General features: G+C 49.6%; 8 protein-coding genes across 8 annotated transcripts; 5 read left to right on the top strand and 3 right to left on the bottom strand.

The window, feature by feature from the left end:
- Positions 1–85: 85 nt before the first annotated feature.
- On the top strand, positions 86–499 carry PENARI_c004G03780 (EthD domain-containing protein; the record flags this gene model as incomplete). Its single annotated transcript, XM_022629052.1, has 1 exon — positions 86–499. The coding sequence occupies one exon, from the start codon at positions 86–88 to the stop codon at positions 497–499; it is 414 nt and encodes a 137-aa protein (XP_022490697.1).
- Positions 500–1606: 1107 nt separating this feature from the next.
- Positions 1607–3143, top strand: PENARI_c004G09613 (glycoside hydrolase family 18 protein; the record flags this gene model as incomplete). The annotated part of the gene is made up of 6 exons (XM_022629356.1): positions 1607–1750; positions 1805–2176; positions 2225–2284; positions 2337–2406; positions 2454–2989; positions 3045–3143. The coding sequence occupies 6 exons, from the start codon at positions 1607–1609 to the stop codon at positions 3141–3143; spliced, it is 1281 nt and encodes a 426-aa protein (XP_022491058.1).
- Positions 3144–3521: 378 nt separating this feature from the next.
- PENARI_c004G00772 (sodium:solute symporter family protein) lies at positions 3522–6199 on the bottom strand (the record flags this gene model as incomplete). The annotated part of the gene is made up of 12 exons (XM_022628901.1): positions 3522–3767; positions 3821–4332; positions 4394–4712; positions 4776–4946; positions 4994–5044; positions 5099–5285; positions 5335–5418; positions 5471–5570; positions 5633–5819; positions 5883–5931; positions 5981–6044; positions 6094–6199. 12 exons carry the CDS (start codon positions 6197–6199, stop codon positions 3522–3524), a joined length of 2076 nt encoding a protein of 691 aa, XP_022491258.1.
- An 893-nt stretch (positions 6200–7092) lies between these two features.
- Positions 7093–8946, top strand: PENARI_c004G07934 (LLM class flavin-dependent oxidoreductase; the record flags this gene model as incomplete). Its single annotated transcript, XM_022629262.1, has 8 exons — positions 7093–7159; positions 7215–7355; positions 7409–7619; positions 7677–7689; positions 7752–7811; positions 7865–8421; positions 8489–8666; positions 8719–8946. 8 exons carry the CDS (start codon positions 7093–7095, stop codon positions 8944–8946), a joined length of 1455 nt encoding a protein of 484 aa, XP_022490779.1.
- Positions 8947–9445: 499 nt separating this feature from the next.
- On the bottom strand, positions 9446–11018 carry PENARI_c004G04628 (arrestin (or S-antigen), N-terminal domain protein; the record flags this gene model as incomplete). The annotated part of the gene is made up of 2 exons (XM_022629094.1): positions 9446–10764; positions 10814–11018. The coding sequence occupies 2 exons, from the start codon at positions 11016–11018 to the stop codon at positions 9446–9448; spliced, it is 1524 nt and encodes a 507-aa protein (XP_022491270.1).
- A 1720-nt stretch (positions 11019–12738) lies between these two features.
- PENARI_c004G02200 (DDB1/RSE1 family protein) lies at positions 12739–16781 on the bottom strand (the record flags this gene model as incomplete). Its single annotated transcript, XM_022628971.1, has 4 exons — positions 12739–12765; positions 12818–14102; positions 14293–16366; positions 16538–16781. The coding sequence occupies 4 exons, from the start codon at positions 16779–16781 to the stop codon at positions 12739–12741; spliced, it is 3630 nt and encodes a 1209-aa protein (XP_022491020.1).
- Positions 16782–17252: 471 nt separating this feature from the next.
- PENARI_c004G08907 (ubiquitin domain-containing protein DSK2) lies at positions 17253–18678 on the top strand (the record flags this gene model as incomplete). The annotated part of the gene is made up of 2 exons (XM_022629313.1): positions 17253–17711; positions 17785–18678. 2 exons carry the CDS (start codon positions 17253–17255, stop codon positions 18676–18678), a joined length of 1353 nt encoding a protein of 450 aa, XP_022490723.1.
- An 878-nt stretch (positions 18679–19556) lies between these two features.
- Positions 19557–21829, top strand: PENARI_c004G00186 (transmembrane 9 family protein; the record flags this gene model as incomplete). The annotated part of the gene is made up of 4 exons (XM_022628871.1): positions 19557–19641; positions 19695–21043; positions 21090–21542; positions 21590–21829. 4 exons carry the CDS (start codon positions 19557–19559, stop codon positions 21827–21829), a joined length of 2127 nt encoding a protein of 708 aa, XP_022490964.1.
- Positions 21830–23250: the final 1421 nt, after the last annotated feature.

The raw sequence follows: 23250 nt of genomic DNA, 5'->3' as shown, positions 1-23250 counted from the left end.
TGTCAACCATACAAAATCCACATCGCAAACACAACCAGTCCGATCTGCAACACCCAACTTTGAATTTACATCTCCAATCAGAACAATGCCCATCACAGCCATCATCTACGCCTATCGCAAGCCCGGCTTGTCACTGGAAGATTTCAAAAAGCACTATGAAGCACACGTGGATCTAGTCAAGAAACTAGCGGGGGACAGTTTCCCTTCATCACACAAACGAAGCTACATCGCCCGCACTATAGTCACAACCCCTCCTGACGACGCCACCACACGGAACGCCCTCACCCCGGCCACTGTCCTCAGCGGGCAGCAGTCGGACTTCGACTTCGATGCCTATGCTGAACTTACTTTCCCTGATCAGGCTGCTTTTGGGGCTTTCCATGCTAGGGTTACGGCGGCGGATGCTGCCGCGCAGATCGCTGCTGACGAAGGGAAGTTCTTGGATCGCTCCAGACTGGGAATAGCTATGGTTGGGGATGTGCTTGAGACCAATGCCTGAACATTTTTGGTCGGAGCTTTTTCCTCTTGGAGCCTCATCCGGGCGGATGTGAGGTATCGGTCTTTTGTCGGGGTGTACTGTACATCCGAATGTAGCATCTTCGAAGTTGTATAGGGCAAAGACTAGATTTGCATCCTGGTTAGTTATATCGAGCTAGTTCACTGTAAAGTGAAGATCTCTTACCATTTTCTGCCTCAGTCACATTCAAAGAAATTATAAGTTAAGTACTTAGATACATACATGGCAAGTATAAGGCACGTGAGCCCCCTAGATCACCAGATTCACTTTGTATCTTCACCCCTTCACTCCATGGCACATGTCCCGGTCGCATGGTTTGAGTGTTACATTGGCTTATCTTGCCGACCTGGTTCCTGCATGAAACTTGTACCTGTTCCCCCTAATTTGGTGGATTTGGTTTAGCCCCCTAGACCCCTAAGCGCTAACTCACTGGCATCAATCTATTTGGCTTTGAATACTACCTCTCAGTTACATCCAACTCCAAAAAACTGATAGCAGAATGTTGCTGCACCATCCAATCCCGGCATGAACAGGCATGTCCCGAGCTACTGTCGAGACTCGCAGATGACAATGTCACCCATCCCCAGATAGGCCCCTGGCCGATTGGCTGGGATTTCTTCACCCTCCACGCGAGCAGAGATTGGAGTCGGCATAACGGATCAAACCCTGATTTCAGAATGTTACACACATGGCCATGCTGTTAGCGATCTCGACTACCATGCCGTTGTTCGGAGTTGGAGGCATGTAAGTGGCGCCTCCTCATTCCTACTGATACTCCGAGGAGGCATCCGGTCCATGTGGACGAGACTAAAGAATGCGACGGAATGCACTGTGATCTATTGGCCCGATGAATGGCGTAGTGAGGTTATTGGTCTATTGTAGTTACGCTGCAGCGTCTCGTCTGAGATCTGTATTGAGGGGGTTGATAATGCTTATTGTATGTCACAATGATCAGTTGAATTAATTGTCGACCTCGAGTACAAATAGTCTCATTTTCCCCTTCCTCGACTTTACACTCGACAACTCTCTCTTCCTAACGCTCGCCGGACCGAGTCTTTTCATCAGATACAACCTTGACACTCCTTCATTATGCACTTCGTCCTTCCTTTTTTGTTAGGCCTAGCGTGGCTGGCCAACGCTGCCTACATCCCTTCCCTGACCAAGATCAATGCAACTGACATTGCTGCTCGCGATGTTACCGGATATCACTCCGTGGCCTACTTTGTGAACTGGGTATGCGTCTCATCCTGATATGCTCGATAAGAGTAACTAACCAAACACTATCAGGGCATTTACGCTCGCAACTTCCAGCCTCAGGATATTCCCGCCGAGCGACTGACCCATGTTCTCTACGCCTTCGCCAATGCCCAAGCCTCGGGTGAGGTGGTCCTGTCGGACACTTGGTCGGACACTGACAAGCACTACCCCACTGATTCCTGGTCTGATACCGGAAACAATGTCTATGGCTGTGTCAAGCAGCTTTTCCTACTTAAGAAGAAAAACCGTAACCTTAAGGTTCTTCTGTCGATTGGAGGCTGGACCTATTCTCCCAACCTTAGAACTGCCTTTGCGACTGAGGCTGGACGCCAGAAGTTTGCTGACAGTTCTGTCGAGCTGCTGAAGAACTTGGGCTTTGACGGTATTGATGTTGATTTCGAGGTGAGTTTTCTATCTTTCCTCGTAGTATTTGATGCTGATATCAGGTAGTACCCTGCCAATGATAATGAAGCGGACCAATTTGTCGATACCCTCCGCCGTCTTCGTGGGGTAAGTTTATGCTTCTCTTGTTGATAGCTCTGCTAACTATGAACTCTCTTAGGCCTTAGATTCCTACAGCTCAGCCAACGCAGGAGGCTACCATTTCTTGCTCACCACTGCATCCCCTGCCGGTGCGTGTCATTCCTAGATATCTTGATAAAGCTAACCCAAATCCTAGGCCCTGTTAACTACCAGAAAATGCATCTTTCACAAATGGATCAGTACCTTGACTTCTGGAACTTGATGGCCTACGACTACTCCGGAAGCTGGGATACCGTTGCCGGCCACGACGCCAACCTCCACGCATCTAACAGCAATCCAGCTAGCACTCCCTTTAACACGGACCAAGCGATCGACTACTACACATCGCACGGAGTGGCCTCTCGCAAGATTGTCCTAGGTATGCCTTTGTACGGCCGGTCATTTACCAACACCAACGGTCCTGGCCAATCTTACAGCGGTGTCGGTTCTGGTAGCTGGGAGGACGGTGTGTGGGACTACAAGGCTCTACCCCAGTCCGGCTGTGCGGTCACAAATCTGAACCAGGAAGGCGCTAGCTACTGCTACAACCCAAGCTCGCGCTTATTCATGAGCTATGACACCCCTGAGATTGCGCTCCAAAAGGGTGAGTACATTAAGTCTAAGGGCCTTGGTGGTGGTATGTGGTGGGAGCTTAGCGGTGACAAGACAGGTGCTGACAGTTTGGTCACCACGGTATGTTTCATCCATATTCCACATTTGATCATTTTACTGACTTTGACCTTTGTAGGTTGTGAATAACCTTGGAGGCACTGGCGCTCTGGACAAGAGCGAGAATCAGCTGAGCTACCCTGCCTCCAAGTACGACAACCTCAAGGCTGGCTTCTGATTTATTTCTATCTTCTTTGTTGATATTTTAGTCCACTGGACATACTTTCGCTAACACATGGAGTGGAATTTGGGACTCTTTACATTGTGCGGGCTGTCTAGATCACCTTGATGGTGATGGGATCTGCTCCTAGCTTTTGTATCTAGTCGCACAGGATGAGTTTACTGAATAAGAAAGATTTTTGAATCTTGTAAGAAGTCTCCTGGATAGTTGTAGTACATGATTTGCCAAGTGAATCTTGAAACGTAACATATAACGTTAATATTAGAATAAGTACATGTAACATCATCGAAATCTAAACCAAGACATTGTAGAACTCAACAAACATCATCAATTATCCTTCTCCGCTAAGCGATTCCACATCGACCATTTGCAAGATCAACCCTTGATTTCTTGAACATCCCCGGTGCGTGTAGCATCGCTGATAGACCCAGCAGAAGGCGAAGCACTGGTTCCACCCTTCTCTTGACTAGCGACAGTACCAGCGATATTATCCCGTCCTCTCAGTCCACGATAGACATCGCGAATCTGCTGAATACCACCATCAAAAATAGGATAGAAAATAGCGACGAGCATACTAAGCCAGAGCCAGATAATGGCAACAACAACCCAGGCCGTGTAAAACTGCGCAGTCATCAGCAAATGCAAAAACGTACAGCATCCTTAATGAGACATACTCTTTTCCCGAAAATATACCTTGATCCGAACATTGGCAATGGCCAAATAACCCAATGACCGAAAAACGTCGCCGCAGCCCAAACAGCAGCAATGCGGCCCCATCGCTTCAATTCCTTGCTCTCAGGCCCATGACCTCCATCTTCAAGACTCTCATTCCCAGCTTGCGGAACATGGTCGTGATGCACAGTAGTCAAATCACTCTCGATCTTCTCAAGCGCGAGTTTCTCCTTCTTGAAATCATCCCAGTTATAATTCTGCGGTCTGACAAGCGTGATTAGGACGGAGTATATGATTGGGGACATGCATGACGCCACCGTGCCGTAGAGACAGGGGAGGACTTCGCCTGTTGATGCGACAGATACTTCGCCGCCGAAGTGTGAGGCTGTTCCAAGCCAGACTGCTAGTCCTGTTGCCAGTCCGAGGACTGGGGACAGGATGGCTGCTGCTTTGCTTTGGCGTTTCCAGAGGATTGTGAATATCATTGGGAAGATTCCGGGGCAGGTTACGACGCCTGCGAGAGGGAGTTGTTAGTGTTGTTTGCGTGAAAGAGAAAGAGAGAGGCATTGATATACCGAGCATGTATAGTGTCCAGCCTAAATCTATGCCCACGTAGTGGAGCATGGTACTAAAGCCAGCAGAGAAAGCAGCAAAGAAAATGACGCCAAAATGGCTGGATCGAATCAGGTCGCGGTCTGTCGCCTTTTTCTTGAAATACTCGCGATATACGTCGAAGCTGAGGATTGAGCTAACGGCGATTACTTGGGCTGAGAGCGTTGATGTGCATGCCATGAATGTCATGAGGAGCACTGCTGCTGCGCCGCCTTTGCCTGCCATTGTAATTGCTGCATAGGGGAGAACCAGGCCGCCGCTGACCTCTGATGTGGTCATTCTCTATAGGTTGTCGGCCTAGTTAGATGTTGTTTCGTTTGTTTGTATATGGGGAGAACTGCTTACCCGAGGGAAGGTTGGGAAATTGGGTTGGTTCTCGAGCCCCAAGGCAATGGAGCTCATCACTGTTCCGAGGCCCCATGGAATGGCGAAGTAGGCAATTCCACCAATGGTATATCCGGGAACTACTGCAGCGGGTGAGGCGGAGAAAGCTTTGATAAAATAACTCGTGTCCATCTAGAGAAAGTTAGAAATGTTGAGAGTAGGAAGTATATACTGCTCACAATGACTAGACCAAAGTTGCCAAGGGTGTGGAGGATTCCAAAAAGAATTGCCTAGTAGATAGTTACTGAGGATGCTTTCGAAAAAGTATATGGGTTTGAACTTACACCCTTCGATGTCATAGTCAAATAAGTCCCATCCTGATTACCAGAAACTGGATGACGTTGTGCAGCTGCCTGGACAAGTTCGAATAGATTGCCCACAGATCCAACTTCTTCAATAGAAAAGGCCTTCACCGAAAAGTAGCAGGCGATGATCATGATAATTGCCGTGTGGAAATAATCAGTTAAGAAGCTGTTGCCAGTGTTAGTAGGTCTATGCATGAGAGGATAAGTTCACTTACGTTGCTTTGATACCACCAACAAATGTATAGACTGTCACTCCGACTGGCAACAAGAATGTCGCAGCTATAATGTGCATTCCGGTACTAGAATCATGAGTTAGCGAGGTGACAATCATGGTAGTGCAGTAATCCTTACACAGCAGTAATGACAGCAGCAGCACCAAGCAACATGTTGGCACAAGCAAAGATATTGTTCACCAAACACAAAATCATGAAAACAACATGGGCGACACGTCCTAAATTTCCGGCCAATGTCAGATAATGTCAACTTCAACGAGGGTTCTTGAAGACAACTTACCATATCGAATTCGAACAACTTCAAGCGAGGTATGTGCTTCTGGGATCTTCCGTTTACAAGAGATTCCCAGCAACGCGAAGAACACAATCATCGGACTGCAACCAGCAGCAAACCAGAATGGACCGGCAACACCATAATCATAACCAACAAAAGATGAGCCGAGCAAGGCTGTTGACCAGAGCCATGACTATGTTGACCACTTTTGTTAGTATTGTTTCGACGTCCCAGGGAGGGGATTTACCGATATCACGGCTGACGCAGTAAGACCCGTGCGAACAGTGCGATTTGCTGTCATGAACCTGTTCTCTGGGTCAGTCTGTGTTGGGATTTGAACGGTGAAATTCATACATTTCAGTCTTCTTGTTATCTTCTCCGGTGGTTTTCTTCAACACTTTGGTGATGAGCATCATGACTGGCAACTATTAGCTTAGACCTCAAAATCAAGGGATAGATATACTTACCTAGGGCAATGATGACACCAATCGCGACGACAACAATATATCCAACAGCCTGCGATAGTGGTGGCTGGACACTTGAAATGCCCTCGCGAACGTACAAGTTCGACATTATGCAGTATAGAGAGCTCACAGCTCAGGAAAATTGGGAGATAAATTTTCACGAAGGAAACCACCGAGATATGGAATGATATATAAGTTCAGACTTCAGCGTATGATCAGCACATGGTACCGAGAGCATGGGACTGGGGCCGATCAATGCTTAAGGGTGTTCGTTTGATGTAATGTCTCCAGTCTTATGGACAGGGCGTTACAGTAGAATCCGTGGCCTTTCGTCAGAAGTGATTTCGATAGGGTCCACAATGGCTTCATTTATGCTGGCGATTAGGTGCTTTGTTCTGGCGCTAAAGGGCTACATTTTGAGTTTAAGACACGTATGTTGTGAAGATAAAGATTTGTGCAGATCTAAGTAGATAGATTGACTCGCAGCTCAAGTACTTGATATCACTGAAAAGCGAGATAAATAGATGGTAATGTCTGAAGCTACGTAGAAATGCAAATCTAGATTATGTAGTTCTACAGATTCCCAAAAATAAGTTGCTTATCTGGGTAGACCAGTGGACCAATATTCATCGAGCTAACCGTAAGGAAAGGGGAACGGTTCCTAATTTTATGAAATCACATCACCACCAAAGACCGAATCTCTCGGGCGAGAGGGACCAGAACAGCCACGGATTGTCTGGGGTTGTCGAGTATAATCAAGTCGGGGCCAATAAGAGCAGCTGGTATACTTCGCGCCCCTCCGATCTCCATCGCGCCATCCCGGCCCACTTTGATGTTATGGAGAATATGGAAGTATACATGTGCAACTTATATGACGTCCCTATTCTCTTAAAGGCCCTCAACCCTCATTTGTTCTTTGGATTTGAATTTAATTTGGAATTGTAGATTATAGTCTTGCCTCTTTTAATATCTCAAGCTTGAATATCCGACCGAAAACACAAAATGGCTTCAAATGCATCAGATGTGAAACCGCACAAGTCACTTATCCTCAATGCCTTCGTGGAAATGTGTACGCCAAACCCAAAGGAACTCAAGATTAACACTACCCCTAACAATCTATACAGGTAGTGGCCATCAATCCCCGGGACTATGGCGCCACCCCGAAGACGAATCGCATCGCTTCAATGATTTAGAGCACTGGACTGAGCTTGCACAGTTACTCGAATCGGCCAAATTCCATGGCATTTTCATTGCGGATGTTCTAGGTTGGTAGTGTCCGGTGTATGATAAGGTTTGAGGCTAAACGACTGCTTTACAGGAGGATACGATGTCTACAAAGGACCGAGAAACCTAGACCCTGCAGCTATTTCCGGTGCACAGTGGCCTGTGAATGAGCCATTGGCTGTTGTTCCGGCTATGGCGGCTGTAACGAAGAATATTGGGTTTGGAGTTACAGTCACTACGACTTATGAGCAGCCGTATCATCTTGCTCGACGTTTGTCTACGGTTGATCATTTGACGAAAGGACGGTATGTGCATTTTGATACTATATCAAAGCTGTCTTGCTAACTGATGTGATCGGATAGTCTTGGATGGAATGTGAGTATCATATCTGGTTTGCGCAAGCAACTATCCCGCGAAGAAATATTAATAATTCCCAGGTCGTCACTGGATATCTCGACTCTGCCGCACGTAACATGGGTCAAGCCGAACAACCACACGTATGTTGCCCACTGACTTGTACTGCTCCAGAACCGAACTTACAAATCACCAGCACGACGACCGCTATGCCGTCGCTGAAGAATACATCAAAGTAACCTACAAACTCTGGGAATCCTCCTGGCGCCAGGACGCAGTAATCCGCGACCGCGAACGAGGAATCTACACCGACCCAAGTGGCGTCCGCCAAATCAACCATGAAGGCAAATACTTCAACGTCCCGGGACCACATCTCACACAACCGAGTCCCCAACGCACACCCGTCATCCTTCAAGCAGGGACTTCAAAGGCTGGTAAGACATTCGCGGCTCAACATGCTGAAGCTATCTTCGTGGCTGGACATAGTCCCTCCGTTGTAGCGAAGAATGTCAAGGAGATTCGGGAGTTGGCGGCGACTGAGTTTGGTCGCGATCCACGCAGTATCAAGTTCCTTGCTTTGCTTTGTCCTGTTCTTGGGAAGACGGAGGAGGAGGCGCGCACGAAGTTTGAGTATTACCGCAGTTTGGGGTCTATTGATGGGGCTTTGGCTTTGTTTGGGGGATGGACTGGGATTGATTTGGATAAGTATGGGGATGATGAGGAGTTGAGGCATGTTGAGAGTAATGCTATTCGGTATGTTGCCACTGCTTTTCCTTTCTGTGTTTGTGCTTTTGTTGTGTTGAGACTGATTCGTTTATAGCTCTGCTGTTGAGGGTTGGTCGAAGGCTACTCCTGAGGTGGCTAAGTGGACCAAGGCTACTGTTGGACAACATATCACTGTTGGTGGTTTGGGAGCTACTCCCGTTGGTACGGCTGCTCAGGTTGCTGATAACATGGAGCGTTGGGTGGAAGAAGCCGATGTGGACGGATTCAACCTGGTAAGATCTGTGTCAACTGGGTTGATGGTGGTATTGTGGCTAACTTTTAAAGGCATATGTTGTCAAGCCCGGCTCATTCAAGGACATCATCGACCATTTAATTCCTGAGTTGCGCCGACGAGGCCTCTTCTGGGACGATTATGCCGTGCCCAAGGGAACATACCGTGAGAATTTGTACTCTGAGCCCGGCCAGTCTGGCCCGCGTGCGGATCACCCTGCTTCGAAGTATCGGTGGAATGCTGGCGTTGATGCTTCGAATGCACCGATTCCTGAGAACTGAGTGCCATGATGGCACGGAGTGTTTTAGGAGATATTTTGTCTAGTGAATAGATTTATGAGGTTCTTATGTTGAAATAGATGCCTGAAGGGGATACTGCATACTTTGCTCGAATGGATTGCGCTTGTGGGGACACATGGCTGTGGTATGGTTCAGGCCTGTGTGTACCTCAAGCTAGAAATTCACTTCAGTAGTGAGAATACACTAACCGGGCTGGAAGGATGTATATAGTGGAATCAAACAAATAAAAGGTAAAGTATTTAAAATACGTACAAGAAACAACATAAGGAACATGCTTTTGTGCAAACGTTGAACAGGTGATTGACAATGGGTATATTCAAACAAAAGCCAAAAATGATAAACATGATAGAAATGATAGAAATGACAGAAAATCTGAAAGAAATGCAAAATGCTGTAGACGCCATGCAGGAAAAACTTTTCATAAGCCAATGGTATTAGGGGTATCAGTTGACATTTCACAAACAATCGGAGTCGACTCCGATTAATTAGCAGCTCGCACAGTCCGCGACGCCCGAGCACCAATTCTCTCCGAATACTCGGGTGGGGCGAGATCCACATCAACAACGACATCTCTGGCAGGGCTATCAGTGAAGTTGACAGGAGAGGTGACGTTGCGAGGGTGGAAGAATTCATCCAGCTCTTCCTGTGTGACAGTCACACCGAGAGAAGATTTGAAAGACTCGGCATATTTTGTTTGGCTGGTGAATTGGACAGGGATGCTCAGGGAGATGGTGGGTGTGATGACGTTTGCCGCGGGAGTGTGATAGGATAGTGAGAGGTCCAGGGCGTAGGTGCGGGACATTAGACAAGTGTGGAAGGTTGGGACGAAAGCTTTGGATTTGGGGAGGGTGATTGGGATGACGACTGATGCAGTGTAATAGGTGTTTCCGGCGAATTCAGAGGATGGGCCGGTTGAATCGACTGAGCCTGCTGAAGAGGATGAGTCTGTGGAGTCACGGCGGAGGGAATCGTTTGTTGATTGTTTGGTCCACTGTGCTGATGCCACGCACATGGTGGAGAGATGCACGTTCTCGGTGTAGAGACCGCGGCCGATTTGAGCAAAGGGCATGCCAGTCGAGCTGGGGAAATCTTCCCATGGGGAAGAGCTGAAAAAGGTGTTTGCGCGGAGTTTGCTTGTCATCGAACCCAGGCGGGGTGGCTTCTCATCTGCAATAGGATCGAAGCGCAGGTTCACGGTGGCCACGGTGCTGACAGTATCCTTCGGCTCGCAGCTTGGAGGAAGCAATTGGATAGGCTTGGGCTGAGATGACGCAGCGACAAGCCGGCCAAGCTTGCCCCGCAGGGTCCCCCGCTTCACGCTCTTCTCTTTGCGCGTGCATAGGGAGGAGTTTGGGGGAATCTCTACGGGAGGCTCCTCGTCGACAGTTGGGATGACACGGATCTTCTTGGCCACGGCGCCGAGAGACTTGAGTGCGTTTCCATTCTGTTGCTTCTTCAGCACGGATACGCGAATGATGTAAGCAATCTGTGCCATGTCTGGTGCCATGTCATCCAGTAGTGTCTTGCCATTGCTGGCGAGCATGGGATCTCCCAAGGTCGGTGGGAGCAGGGTGTGGGATCGTTCAATGTGGGCATTGTTCTTGGCGTGCGTGCAGACCTGTGGTAGCAAGTAGTCTGGGACGACGAAGGTGAAGGGATATTGGTATGAACGACCGGCCTCTAGCACACGAGGGGCGGGATATTCCGTCTCATCAATTGGTTGGCGCAACTTGAGGAACACCTGTTGCGATCCTGTACGGCCAGGGCATGATGCACGCTCTACTATTGTTCGTGACGTGCCTGTTACAGCATTAGTTTTGGCTGATACGCAGGGTCTTGCGTTATGTACCTTCAAAGACAATTTCGATGCTATCAAAACGCGTGTCTTGTTCAACAGTGATGGTAGCAGTGCCATCAATGCTTTCCGCAGTCGTGTATGAATTGACCAAACCAGGCTTTTGGCCCGACAGGTCAATTCGGATTTTGGGCGGCGAGCGACGAGTCCACGCATCCAGGGTCTCTGAGCCCGAGCTGATAATCGACGTAGCCGACATCGTCTCACCGTGTCACAGGGAAACAGGAGCTTTGTCCTACTGAAGGAGCAACGCAGCTCCGAAAATGAATATCAGAAGATCAGAAATCACAAGATCAAGACTTGGGGCTCGGAGTATAAGTAGAAAAATAACGGGGAAAGGAAAAAGTAGACAGTGGAGCCGTCGACAACCGCGATGGAGACAATGTGGAGGTTCCCGTTTTATATAGGAAATGCAGCAATGTGAACATTCACATCTCAGCCTTCAGGTCTTACAAATCAGGACAATGAGTCACAAGCCACACGATTAAGGCATATTTGACTTCTATGACGTCCACGTGTAGCTCCCCAAAAGTGAGCTCGTGTAGGAACCAGGATAAGGAAAGCCCAGCCAGAGAGTCATCGGAGGTGCAGAGCCATGCAAGTGATTGGCTGCACGGATGCCAGCAGCCGACCCTCACGCCCTTGGATTGACATTCCGCTCCAGTTCAACTCGTCCAACCAGTTCAAGTGCATTTTCCCGAAATGTCCACTAAAGCCAAGAATAGACTGAGGCTTGGTATTTCCACACTTTTCCACCAGAGATGCCTTTCGTGACCATGGCTAAGCGATGTCCCTCGCCTGTCCTGGAGACAAGACGTAACAAGCTAGTCAAGAAGTGGAGCGCGCCTTGCAGCGACATGCACGCCCTTCGAGTCTCCACTCGGCATACCAGAGCCAAAGGGCCTCAAATGTTGTGTTCGAAGTGGCCAATCATGGTGAATGTCGGCTGAACTTAGTTTAGCCGATCAGGATCGATTTCAAAGCATCTCGAATATCTGATCTACAAACATGTAGCATTCTGCTGAGGACCTCCTGCAGTCTTGGACTTCAATAGTCATTGTCGCGATGAGGTTTCCCGAGGGAAACAAACGGATTCTCGGCCTAGTTTCGGGAGGCTCCAGAAATTTCCGACCATAACCGAGCTCATCCTGGGCCGAGTGGGCAGCTTTTTCGGCGTGTCGGAGTGGAATGACGGAATGAAAGGAGAAAACCCTGAGATCGAATTGCGCAATCCCATCTCGGTGTGGATGTTGGGCTGGCATTGTCTGTGGCTGGATGGGTAGGATCAGGTGACTATCACCATTTAACTTGAACGGTGGGGTATTTTATATAGAAATCCACGAACGATATAACAAGTATATTCTACAGGAGAAGGTATATCTTGAGACATGCCAATACGCTTTTTGTATGCCGACATTGCATCTTCCTTCGATCTAGGTTGTCTATGGTTGGCTCAAGTACCCCCTATGGTTTGCTTAAAGCCTTGGAGCGAAAAGAAAATTGTGAGAATACAAAGTTGTTCCATTAATGCTAACATGTTTACAGAGATGTCCCGACTGATAAATTACGACGCAGATCCGTAGTGCAATGCGAATCAAATCGTACTCAAAAAGCGTCGACGCGTTTTCACACTTCTTCTTGTCTCGTACAAGCCGGCACTTATAGTGACCGGGATGCATCCAGCTCAAGATTAGCCGATGAAAGCGGCAGACCGAGCGAGGCAAGAGACGACTGGAGTCTAAATGGCCAAGGCCGGGGAGATGGGAACTAGGTGGAAATTCGAGGTGGACCTCGGTCTGGGTATCAGTCGTATGCGGTCAGAGCCACATGGTCGGTATCATTAACAAGTACTTAGGTATCTGAAGCCCGTACATAGGGCAGCAAAAGAACGCCATCAGTAGACGCCAGCCAACCAGAAATCAATACGCCACCCGTGTTCGCATGTCCTAATGAAGATTAGTCGGATGTTATACGAATGTGAGAGATCAAAGAACCTACCGAAATCTTGCGCTCGATCTCGCGAACAGAGCGGTCAAGTTCACCCGCCATCATCATCTTCGTGTCATTAGGCAGCAGGAGATACTGTTCACATAGATCTCCATCGATAACGCCCTTCACGGGCGCATAGTAGCTGCGGTACATCATGTGGTCGCGTCCAGCCAGAGGCGGGGTCTGAGAGGCCAATAGTGTCTCCAGACTCTGGAAGAAGTCGACATCCTCGCGACTGACAAAAGGAACAAACATTCCGATTGTGCCGTGGAAGCCGGTCCAGACAACAATGTCACGGCCACCAGCCACCAGCTGGGTCTTGTGCAAGCTGGTGGGAATGTCTTGAGCGTAGTAGTGAATCATCAACTCGAGACGGTGGGGTGTCCCATGCAGATAACCCTTTTCGTGAACGAGGTGGGCACCAGATCCATCCTCATCGGCTTCCTCTGAGATCTTGCTGGGGCAACGCAGCAGCCATAGGTTTCCAAACTTGTCACCACCTGCCGTGGTTTCGTAATCGACCATAGTTGTGGCCGAGGTCCAGCGTGCGACGGCATCATCCGCGAACGGAATCAAAATGTTCTCCTGATACTTGTAGACAACGTAGGTGACACTTTCACGAACGTCGCTGACGACAATTCGGCTTCCCTGTGTCTGGAGACCGACAATGGTCTTGGGAACAACGGGAGCCTGGCATTTGCGGAGAAGTTGCTTCATGCCCAGGTCGTACACACGGAGGACGGGGCCAATACCCGCCAGAAGACGGCCCTGGAAGCCAAGGAGAGCGAGAGGAGGCTCATCAACCTTGGTCTTGTGGATGAATTCCAACTCCCGGCCATCCTCCTGGAATCGATATATGTGGATAAAACCACAGGCAGACGAGGGAGGGCTGACTGTCATGTCTTTGGCAGTGCCGACAACGAGGAATGTTTCGTCATCCTGGCTGGAAAACTGAACTGCGGCAAGGCTGACGGCTGCCTCATTGTCTTCGAGGTCAAGGGTATGGACTACAGACTTGGTGGAGATCGGGTCCACCACTTGAACGCAAGAAGCCCAATGTCCAGTGCCTCGCGGGTAGCCAAACTCTGCAGGTGGGAGCTCAGCATTCTCGCCATTGCGACCCTGAGAATCCTCGATGAGTCTCTGGCGTGTAGCAGGGGAGAGAACATTGTTGTCGGATTCAATAACATAGAACAGGGGTTGCTCGGGATGTTTCACAAAGCGGCGAGGAGTGTAAGATAGGGGAATTGACTCTTGGAGCATGTTGTTGTCGAGCTTTTCGACAGAGAAAATCCTATTTGAAGTCAGCACCATGCCATAATCCAGGGGCTGGAAGTCATGAGGGATGAAGGGGTTCGATCTCAGCAGGAACAATTGGAATTAAATATAAAAGATTTGGATCCACATGATTGTTCGGATATCCGTTCTCATCATATAATCGAATGTTTTGGGGGTGGTGAATTGGGGATAAATGGATCACGTACCGTAGGTTGCGACCTTGAATGCCGATCATTCCCTCTACACATTGCTCACTGGAGAAATTCCATCCCCATTCGAGTCCGACATAGTCCAAGGGTGTAAGCATGAAGCTCTTGGTTTGAACGTCAGAGTATCCCAACCAGGGACGGGCGCTTAGTGCCAAGACGGCCGTTTGGCCCTTGACCGATACTTGAGACAGTTTCACAGGCTTGGCTCCGATGAAACGTGTTCTGGTATCTGAAAGCTCACCAGTCACCTCGTCCAAGACGGTGCGGAGGTAGACACCGGAATAAAGACCGATGTGAAGATAGAGGGTCTTGCCTCCAGAGCTAGAGTCAGCCATTGCCATGATGTTGAGGGCTGATGGTGCAGACGTCAAAGCTTGAACGGACTTGTTCTCGAGCGTTGAGTCGGGATCGAGGCTGAGAATGCGGACAGTGGAGTCATCGCATCCGACAGCGAGGAAAGAGCTTCGCATGCGGCCCTCAGGAACCTCGCCCAGACTGAGGCAGGTGACTGTGCCGGACATTTGTCGGCGCTCATCATACTCAGCCAGTGTTCCATCTGCGTCCATCTCAAAGTAGACAATTTCACCAGAGCTGAGCGCCACAGCGACTTGACGTTCGTTGGTGGCTGCAGCAACGATAGACCGATGTTGCGGAGCGGGCCACTCATTGACCCTGCGATCGGCGAGGATGTGACGAATCCCTCGGGGATGAACTTGGAGCAGAGTATCTTCACCGAGTTGTTGAACTGCCAGAGTGGGTGCTGTGGATAGGAACCCAGTGTCCGAGACCTCTTCGACAATTTCTCCAATGCTCAGGACAAGGGTGCCGTTGGCAAAGGAGAGAATAATGTATGTGTCGAACTCGTCGGAGCGAGTCAACTTTGTCGTCCAGACAGCAGAGGGTACTTGCTGAAGGTCGGACTCGACGATCTCTGACACCTCAAGTCCATGCTTCAGGGTTCGGAATGAACTGCGAGCTCCAGTGCCACAAATTGTGTAAATTTGAGGCGCATCATCCTCGCTCAAGTTGACAATTTTACTGTCAATAAGAGGTGTTAGAGAGTTCATGCTCTCCATGAGGTTGACGTTCTCTGCCCCGCGGGGTTTGAAGTAGACGGGGGCACAAGGAACCGAGGGATCAGCTGAAAAGGAATCGCTGGAGAACTCGGTCTCTTCGTCATCATCGCCAAGCTTCTCAAACTGGTAGAAGTTGTGGTTGCCAGATTCACTTCCGACGTAAAGGAAACCGCTCTTGAGGATCAAAAGGCTGGTTGCGACAGGGACAGTGTCGAAGTACTTGATCTTCAGACTCTTCACCTCACCAGTGGGTTGACCATTGTCATCCTCGACCATTTCCAGGGTCAACTTGAAAAGATCACCATCCTCGGTTTGGAGAAGGAAGAAAAAAGCTCCTCTCATCTTGTGCATGACTCCTGAAACAATCGAACGCTTACGTTCGGGGTTTTCTGTAGCTCCACTGCGGCGAGGGATGGGAACGCGGAACGCGTCCTGGTTGGAGTGCCGGTAGGTAACGTTGTCCTCGGCGCACACCAAAACACCGCTGGGGCCATCGGCTCCTCCGGGAACCTGGAAGAGCATGGATGCCGTGCGGTCGACAGGGTCAGACCACTTGCGAACAACATGGTTCAGACCAAGATCAAGCTCGTAATAGACCAAGACCTTCTCGACTTCCTCGAAGGCTTGACCAGTTGGGTCCTGGTCCGATTCCGAGTAATCCACTTCAAGGGCGGCGAAGACAGGGTTCTCATAGCCGACATCCAGTGAGACCATGGCAAATACCAAGGTCTGTGGCTTGTGTGCTTCCAGCGGCGAAGAGATTGTAAGCTCTGCCTGCGAGTTTCGGTTCAGAACATAGACCAGCTTGTTCTTCTCCACGGAAGCAATGAGACAAGCACGTCCCTTCGGATCCACCGCGAGGTATTGTCCTGGAATCACCCGACGAACTCCAGACTTCCCGAATGTCTCCAAGTGGATGCGGTTGAAGCGGTTCTGGGATGGGACGTATTCAATGATAGTGATGCGACCCGAGTCCGAGCCGATGATGATGTAATCTAAAATGTCTCAGCACAGTCCGAAAGAGAGCGTTGATCAACATCGCTGTCCAGGGCAGGCTTCCACCCTCGTTCAAGGGATTGGTTCGGAGAAGGACCGTGCTGCCCGGGAAGCTTGAAGAATCACTAAGTTGAACTCGTAAGATGGCAAGGGCAATAAAAAGAACATACCTTTGTTGCTACCAGCTAGGCGAAAAGCTGCCAGAGAGCGGATGATACCGAAAACATCTTGTGAAAAGATTGGTGTGATCTTGCCCTGTGCCGGGTCAGGCCGATGGATGGTCAATTTCGAACCTGACGCGGTGACGATCTGCTGTTCCTTGGTACCTGCAAACTGGCCCAGAATGGCTTGGGTGATTGCAGTTGGAGGCTGGATCGTCAGGGAGTACATAAACATATGCGAAGTGGTAGCCATAGTGGGCGACTAGCTATCGGTTGCCCGGTAGAAAAGACGCGAAGCTTTTGTACATGCAATTGCAGTCCAGGGGGTATGAATATTACATCAGTCCCATCGCTGCTGGGTGGAGTCAAGGTAGAGAAATACTCCTCAAATCCACAGGGCCACGGAAGAGAGATGATGCCGTGTAGTCGAATGGGGAAAAGAAGAGGGAAAAACTCACTTTGTGGTGTGGTAGCTACTCCACGTGACTTGTCACGTGCGGTGGCTGCAGGCAGAAGGCGGTCGAACCGAACGGGGGATCAGTTGGAGCACCTCCCTCCGCATAGACGGTCTTCTTGCCTTCACTTGCCTGGACTTTTTTTCTTCAATTCGTGTGAATTTGAGATATCTTCTATCATTCACCCTACTTGCTTGTGTTTTCGGCCCCCCTTATCTGTCATCGCCTGATCACCCCACCCCACCTCTATCATCATACATACCTCAACCATGGCCGACGAGACGGCTGCCACAGAGGAGGCTCCCATCACCTTCACTGTCAAATCATCGACCGACGCCAAATACAGCTTGACTCTTCCGCTCACTACTCTGGTGTCGGATCTCAAGCAGAAGCTCTCGACTTCCGAATACGCCGATACCCCCGCAGAGCGTCAGCGCTTGATCTACTCGGGTCGGGTTCTGAAAGATAACGAGACACTAGAGTCCTACAAAATTAAGGATGGCCACACTATTCACTTGGTGAAGAGTGCCCAGAGTAACCAACAGCGCCAGAATGCAGCTGCTCAGCCTACTACTGCGGCCACGGGTACCCCAAGTCCGGCGGCGGCTGGTGTCCCAACCAACCTCGCTGCTGGTACTGGAAACAATCCTCTTGCTGGTTTGACTGGTGCGCGCTATGCCGGTTTTGCGCAGCTTCCTGGTGCAGGCCTCTTTGGTCCTGATGGTGGGGTGAGTGATATCGTGATATCGTGACATCAGTGGAACTGCCTATCCTTATAGGATGCTGACTTTCTTATTATAGATGGGACCTCCTCCCGATAGCGAGTCGATGCTGAACATGCTCGAAAACCCTCAATTCCAATCGTCCATCAATGAAGCCCTGCAGAACCCCGCTATGATCGACATGATGATCCAGCAGAACCCCATGCTCCGCGACATGGGACCTGGAGTGCGCCAAATGTTCGAAAGCCCCGAGTTCCGCCGGATGTTGACCGACCCCAATTCGATTCGCCAAATGATGCAAATGCAACGGGCCATGGGTGGTGGTGGAATGGGCGGTGGTGAAAGCGCATTCCCCGCCCCGGGAGTGACCAACACGACTGCCCCGGAAAACCAAGGCTCTCAACAAAATGCCTCAGACAACCCATTCGGACAGATGCCTCAGAACCCTCCTGGGAACCCCTTTTCTGCCCTCTTTGGAGCTGGAGGTAACCCCTTTGGCGCTCCTTCCCCAGCTGCTACAGGCACCACTCAGCCAGAGGGTACACAAGGCACTACGGATCGATCCACTACCGAGGGACAGAACCAGCAGGCTCAAAACCCATTCGCCTCTCTGCTTAACCCGGCTCTCTTCGGCAACGCTGGTGCTGGTCAGGGTGGCATGAACCCTTTCAACCCCCAACAAAATCCTTTCCTCCGCGATCCTGCGCTTCTATCTCAGATGATGCAGGGTATGGGCGGACAAGGCGGAGAAGGTGCCGGTGCAAACCCTCTGGCCGCGATGCTGGGTGGTGGTGGCTTTGGTGGCTTTGGTGCCCCTCAGCCTCCAGACAACCGACCTCCAGAGGAGCGGTACGCTGACCAGCTCCGTCAGTTGAACGATATGGGTTTCTTTGAGTTTGAACGGAATATTGAGGCACTACGCCGGTCCGGTGGCAGTGTGCAAGGTGCTGTGGAGTACCTTCTAAGCCAATGATCTATCTATGTTCCCAAACAGGGCCCTGCAACAACGCAGTTTCTTCTTTTTAGCACAGCCTTGCGATTTCTAACATGATGTATTGAACACTTTGTCTTTTGAGGTAGCCATCCTCGGTATCTACTTCTTCAGTCTTTTATCTGGGCCGTAATGTCAGATCAATGATATGGGATAATGATAAAATTTCTATTTCAGACCTTGGCATGCATCAGTGGGACTACAGTAAAAGGTCCAAGCTACACTAGTCTCCACTTGAAGGGTAAGCTTATGTTGTGAGTCTAAAAAGTTCTCGCCGTCTGCTCCGTGTATATATTCTGGCTTCCAATGTTGCGGTTATTGTATAGATAAGCCAACATGTACATCGAAAAACACCGGCAGTGTGATATTTTAATCAACGCAATATCTAGTTCCGAGCAGTATACCGTAGAGAGTCTATCATTCGAATCAATGGATGTGTTGTATGCCCTCATAGTTACCAGAACATGCCGAGCATTAGGTAATCTCGGTGTTGACACGCTGGACCTCCATGGCAACTTTATCACCCTCGATCTGACCCCTTTCTCAACAGCTCTATATCACTGTGGCATTAAGTGCCGGTTTCATTCGTTAGCATCTTCGCTTGACCTGAAGCCATTCGGTGATCCTTGGCGCACTTGTAGCCGCCTGTCAAACACCCGCACGATCTACTCCGCGGTTGAGCTGTCATCTCTCCAACAACTACTCGAGGGATACTCTATTGACTCAGTAGCGCTGAGTTAATCTTTGCGGATCGACACTCCGAAGCCCAATTTACACCGTCCTTCCCCATACCTTTGTGCATGCTGCTTCGATAGCTACCCCTTCACTCCGGGAGGGCAAACGTTCTGAAGACATTGGAAATGGCTTTTGAGCGACCACGCTCCCATCAGTGGGTGCTACGATTGCTGCTGCTGGTGTCCTGCGTCAGCGCATTCTACATCCCTGGTAAGCTCCAGGCGCATTGGTTGATCTAGACCGATACTAACGCCTCTATCCAGGATACTCGGTTACTCGATACAATGACAACGATCCGATCCCTCTCCTCGTGAACAAGATCTTCTCCGACCATACTCAGTTGCAATATGCCTATTTCGACCTTCCTTTCGTCTGCCCGCCGAGTGGCAGGACACATGGTGGATCACCCTTCGGTTCTGGCCAGAGTATCTCACTTAACCTGGGAGAAGTACTGCGTGGCGACCGGATTATGACCTCCGACTTTGAGCTTTTGATGGGCAAGGATGTCGAATGTGAATCGCTCTGCACCCGCGTAGTTAGCCGCTCGGATGTGAAATGGGCTCGTCAGCTCATCAAGGAGGGTTATGTGATTGAATGGATTGCGGATAACTTGCCAGGAGCAACCAGCTTTGTGACAGTCGACCGCAGTCGCAAGTATTACGCTTCCGGATTCAAGCTTGGTTACCGTGACATCTCTCCGGCTACCGGCCAGTCGCGATACTTCATCAACAACCACTTCACGATTGTCATCCGCTGGCGGAGCGCAGCCGAGGGAGGAAAGGTGATTGTTGGATTCGAGGTGTACCCGAAGAGTATCACTGCCGAGGGCCGCAAGGAAGGCGGATGCCCTAAGGCTGTCCACAAGGACAATGAAGGACAGGAGCTGTATATCGCGCCTAATCTTTCGCGAATGCAAGAGAAGTATTCGGGGCTGTCATATATCCCAGAGGATGATGACGATGATGATGGCGCCACACTTCAGATTCCCTACACCTACTCTGTCTACTTCCGGGAGGACACCAAGGTGGAGTGGAACAACCGATGGGAGCTATACTTCACCAACCAGGGCGAAAGTGCCATAACTCACTGGTTGGCAATCATCAACTCCCTGACTATCTCTACAGTGCTGGGTGTTACTGTATTTGTCATCTGGAGCCGTACTGTGCAAGGCGACATCAAGGGCCGCGGAGATGGTGCGATGAATGATCAAAAGGCCAAGGTCCGCTCCCGACGCAGAAGTGGAAAGTCCGAGAAGAAACGTGAAAACCTCTTGGACGGCGAAGCGGATGTGGAACATGATGCAGACTTCTCTTCGGAAGATGAGGCCCTTGAAGATACCAGCGGCTGGAAGCTCCTTCATGGTGACGTTTTTCGGATCCCCGCGTTCAGTGGCCTTCTCGCTCCATTAGTCGGATCAGGTATGCAGCTGTTGTTCATGGCTTCAGGTCTGCTCCTGCTCAGCTGCTTGGGTGTTTTGAACCCCAGCTTCCGTGGTGGCTTCGTCAGTGTTGGCATGGGCCTGTTTGTGTTTGCTGGTCTCTTCTCGGGATACTTTTCTGGAAGACTCTACAAGACTTTTGGCGGGATGGCCTGGCGGAAGAATACTCTGATTGTATGTACCCAACACAGTGTTGAGGTGCCATGCTAACCTCTTATAGACTGCTTTGCTTTTCCCTGGTTTGGCATTCTGCCTGGTATTGATCCTGAACTTGTTTGTTTGGGCTCAAGCATCCAGCACGGCAATTCCATTCAGCACCCTGATCGGTCTCCTTGCACTTTGGCTTCTCATCCAAGTTCCCTTGGTTTACCTTGGAAGTTGGGTTGGATATGTGCGTGCGGCGCCATGGGAGCATCCTCTGAAGACCAATGCAATTCCCCGTCAAATTCCACCCCAGCCTTGGTATCTGCGCAGTCCAATCGGCCCATTGCTGACTGGTATTATTCCATTCGCTGTTCTCTTTATCGAGCTGCTCTTTGTGTTTAAGAATCTGTGGCAGGATAAGACAGGATATTATTATGTCTTTGGGTTCTTGAGTGCTGTTTCGACCGTTTTGATGGTTACTGTTGTCGAAGTTACCGTCATCGCAACATATAGTCAGCTCTGCTCCGAGGTAAGACGTCCTTCAGCTTTTGAAAAATTCGCATGCTGACCTTCTAGAACTATCATTGGTGGTGGCAAAGCTTCCTCACTGGTGGCAGCAGCGCATTTTGGATCTTTGCCTACTGTATCTGGTACTACCTATTCAAGCTCCACGTCACCGGATTTGTGTCCAGCTTGCTCTTCTTCAGTTATAGCTTCCTTGCCTGTGCTGTCTACGGCCTCTTGACAGGAACTGTTGGATTTTTGGCCGCCTATGCGTTTGTCAGACGTGTTTATAGTGCGATTAAGGTCGACTAATCTCGACTATATCTTAATCCCGACAATGCAGACTCATTTCCACATCTACCCTTTCACCATTTGATCTGTTCAAGCATAGGTGAAGTTATATACCGCCACGGCGTATAGTGTTCCATTTTGCATATCTGGCCCGTTTGAAGTTTGAGCCTTTACTTCTTATTTTTGTCCCAAACAAGTCCTTCCCTTTCTAGTAAGCTACTTCAAGGTTGCCGTCATTTTATGGTATATCTTCTATTCTCCGTGTAAACCTACGTGGTTTTGACAACACACGTCTACTTTCATATCAGACAGTCTGCCTTAGGTGTGCAATTTCAGTATGTGTAGACCACTAAGCCGCATCCTGCAATAATCACCTACACGTACGTGCTTTTCAAGGAGTGCAGGTTGGGACTTCTCACCATATACGCAATAGCCACCTGCAGCTACATGCATTAATCCTCATCAATTATTTAAATATTATATGTGTTTCAACAAGAGGGGTGCGACCACTCAGTGTTTCTGTCTCATTGATGGGGTTGACTTGCATCAGTTCTCTATTTGATACCGTCGAGATCTAGAGCGGCATTGACTGATCGAGGCCTTCTCGTCCCGTGGGACCATCATCGACGACATAATGTTAAGCTTCTATTAACAACTAGCTAGAAACATTCCATCTACATTCAACATATGGTATATTTATGAAACTGAGAGGTCATCTTCATTGCGGATATGTGCAGGTCGGTGGCAATTGTTTCCAGAAGAATCGTCCCGCTTTCTAACAGTTCGGGTTGACTGTGGATACTTCCATGCTCGTGTGTATCTGATCAGAATAGGCCAGATGGCTAATCTGATCGTCAGAGATGCGCCTGGGCACCTGAATGCTGAAATGTAATGGATATGATGACCAACGTAATGATGCTCGTGTAAACCGGGAGCTTAATGAGTCTCTAGTCGAACAGCACAAAAAAACTTCTCGCATTATTGTAGTGGGTTGCGCAATGGTCCTCCCCATGGGCGAATAGAGCTCATTTAGCTGCACTCGATGGCTTATTCCTTGGCTTAGGAGTTTAGTTCTAGCTGGAGAGTAAGGGTGATCCGGGGTTTCAAGACATGGATATGACCGCCGGAAGCACCTCCCATTTCGAGTCGCAGAGTCAAACTGAACGTGCTTCAGATTTGGACACCAAGTCCAGCCAGCGTACTATCGGCTACGCCGAACAAACACCTAATGCCATTTGTTTGGCCTACTGCTCCCTGCATAACGCCATGACCTACTGCAGACAACCTGTGACCTCGGGGAAAAGATACCGATCAAGGCTTGCATATGGGAGATTTGGCTACGCCATCCTGCATCGGGAGAAATAATCCCGTGTTTAGACGAGCTGTAGACGTGGCATGTGGAGCAGAAATTGGACTACTGTAATCGCTGAGGCATGTGGATG

This window comes from Penicillium arizonense, assembly GCF_001773325.1.
Source record: "Penicillium arizonense strain CBS 141311 chromosome Unknown PENARI_contig004, whole genome shotgun sequence".
NCBI classification, from domain to species: domain Eukaryota; kingdom Fungi; phylum Ascomycota; class Eurotiomycetes; order Eurotiales; family Aspergillaceae; genus Penicillium; species Penicillium arizonense.
The sequence above is the reverse complement of the archived record's forward strand: the minus strand, read 5'-3'. Positions and strand labels throughout refer to the sequence as shown.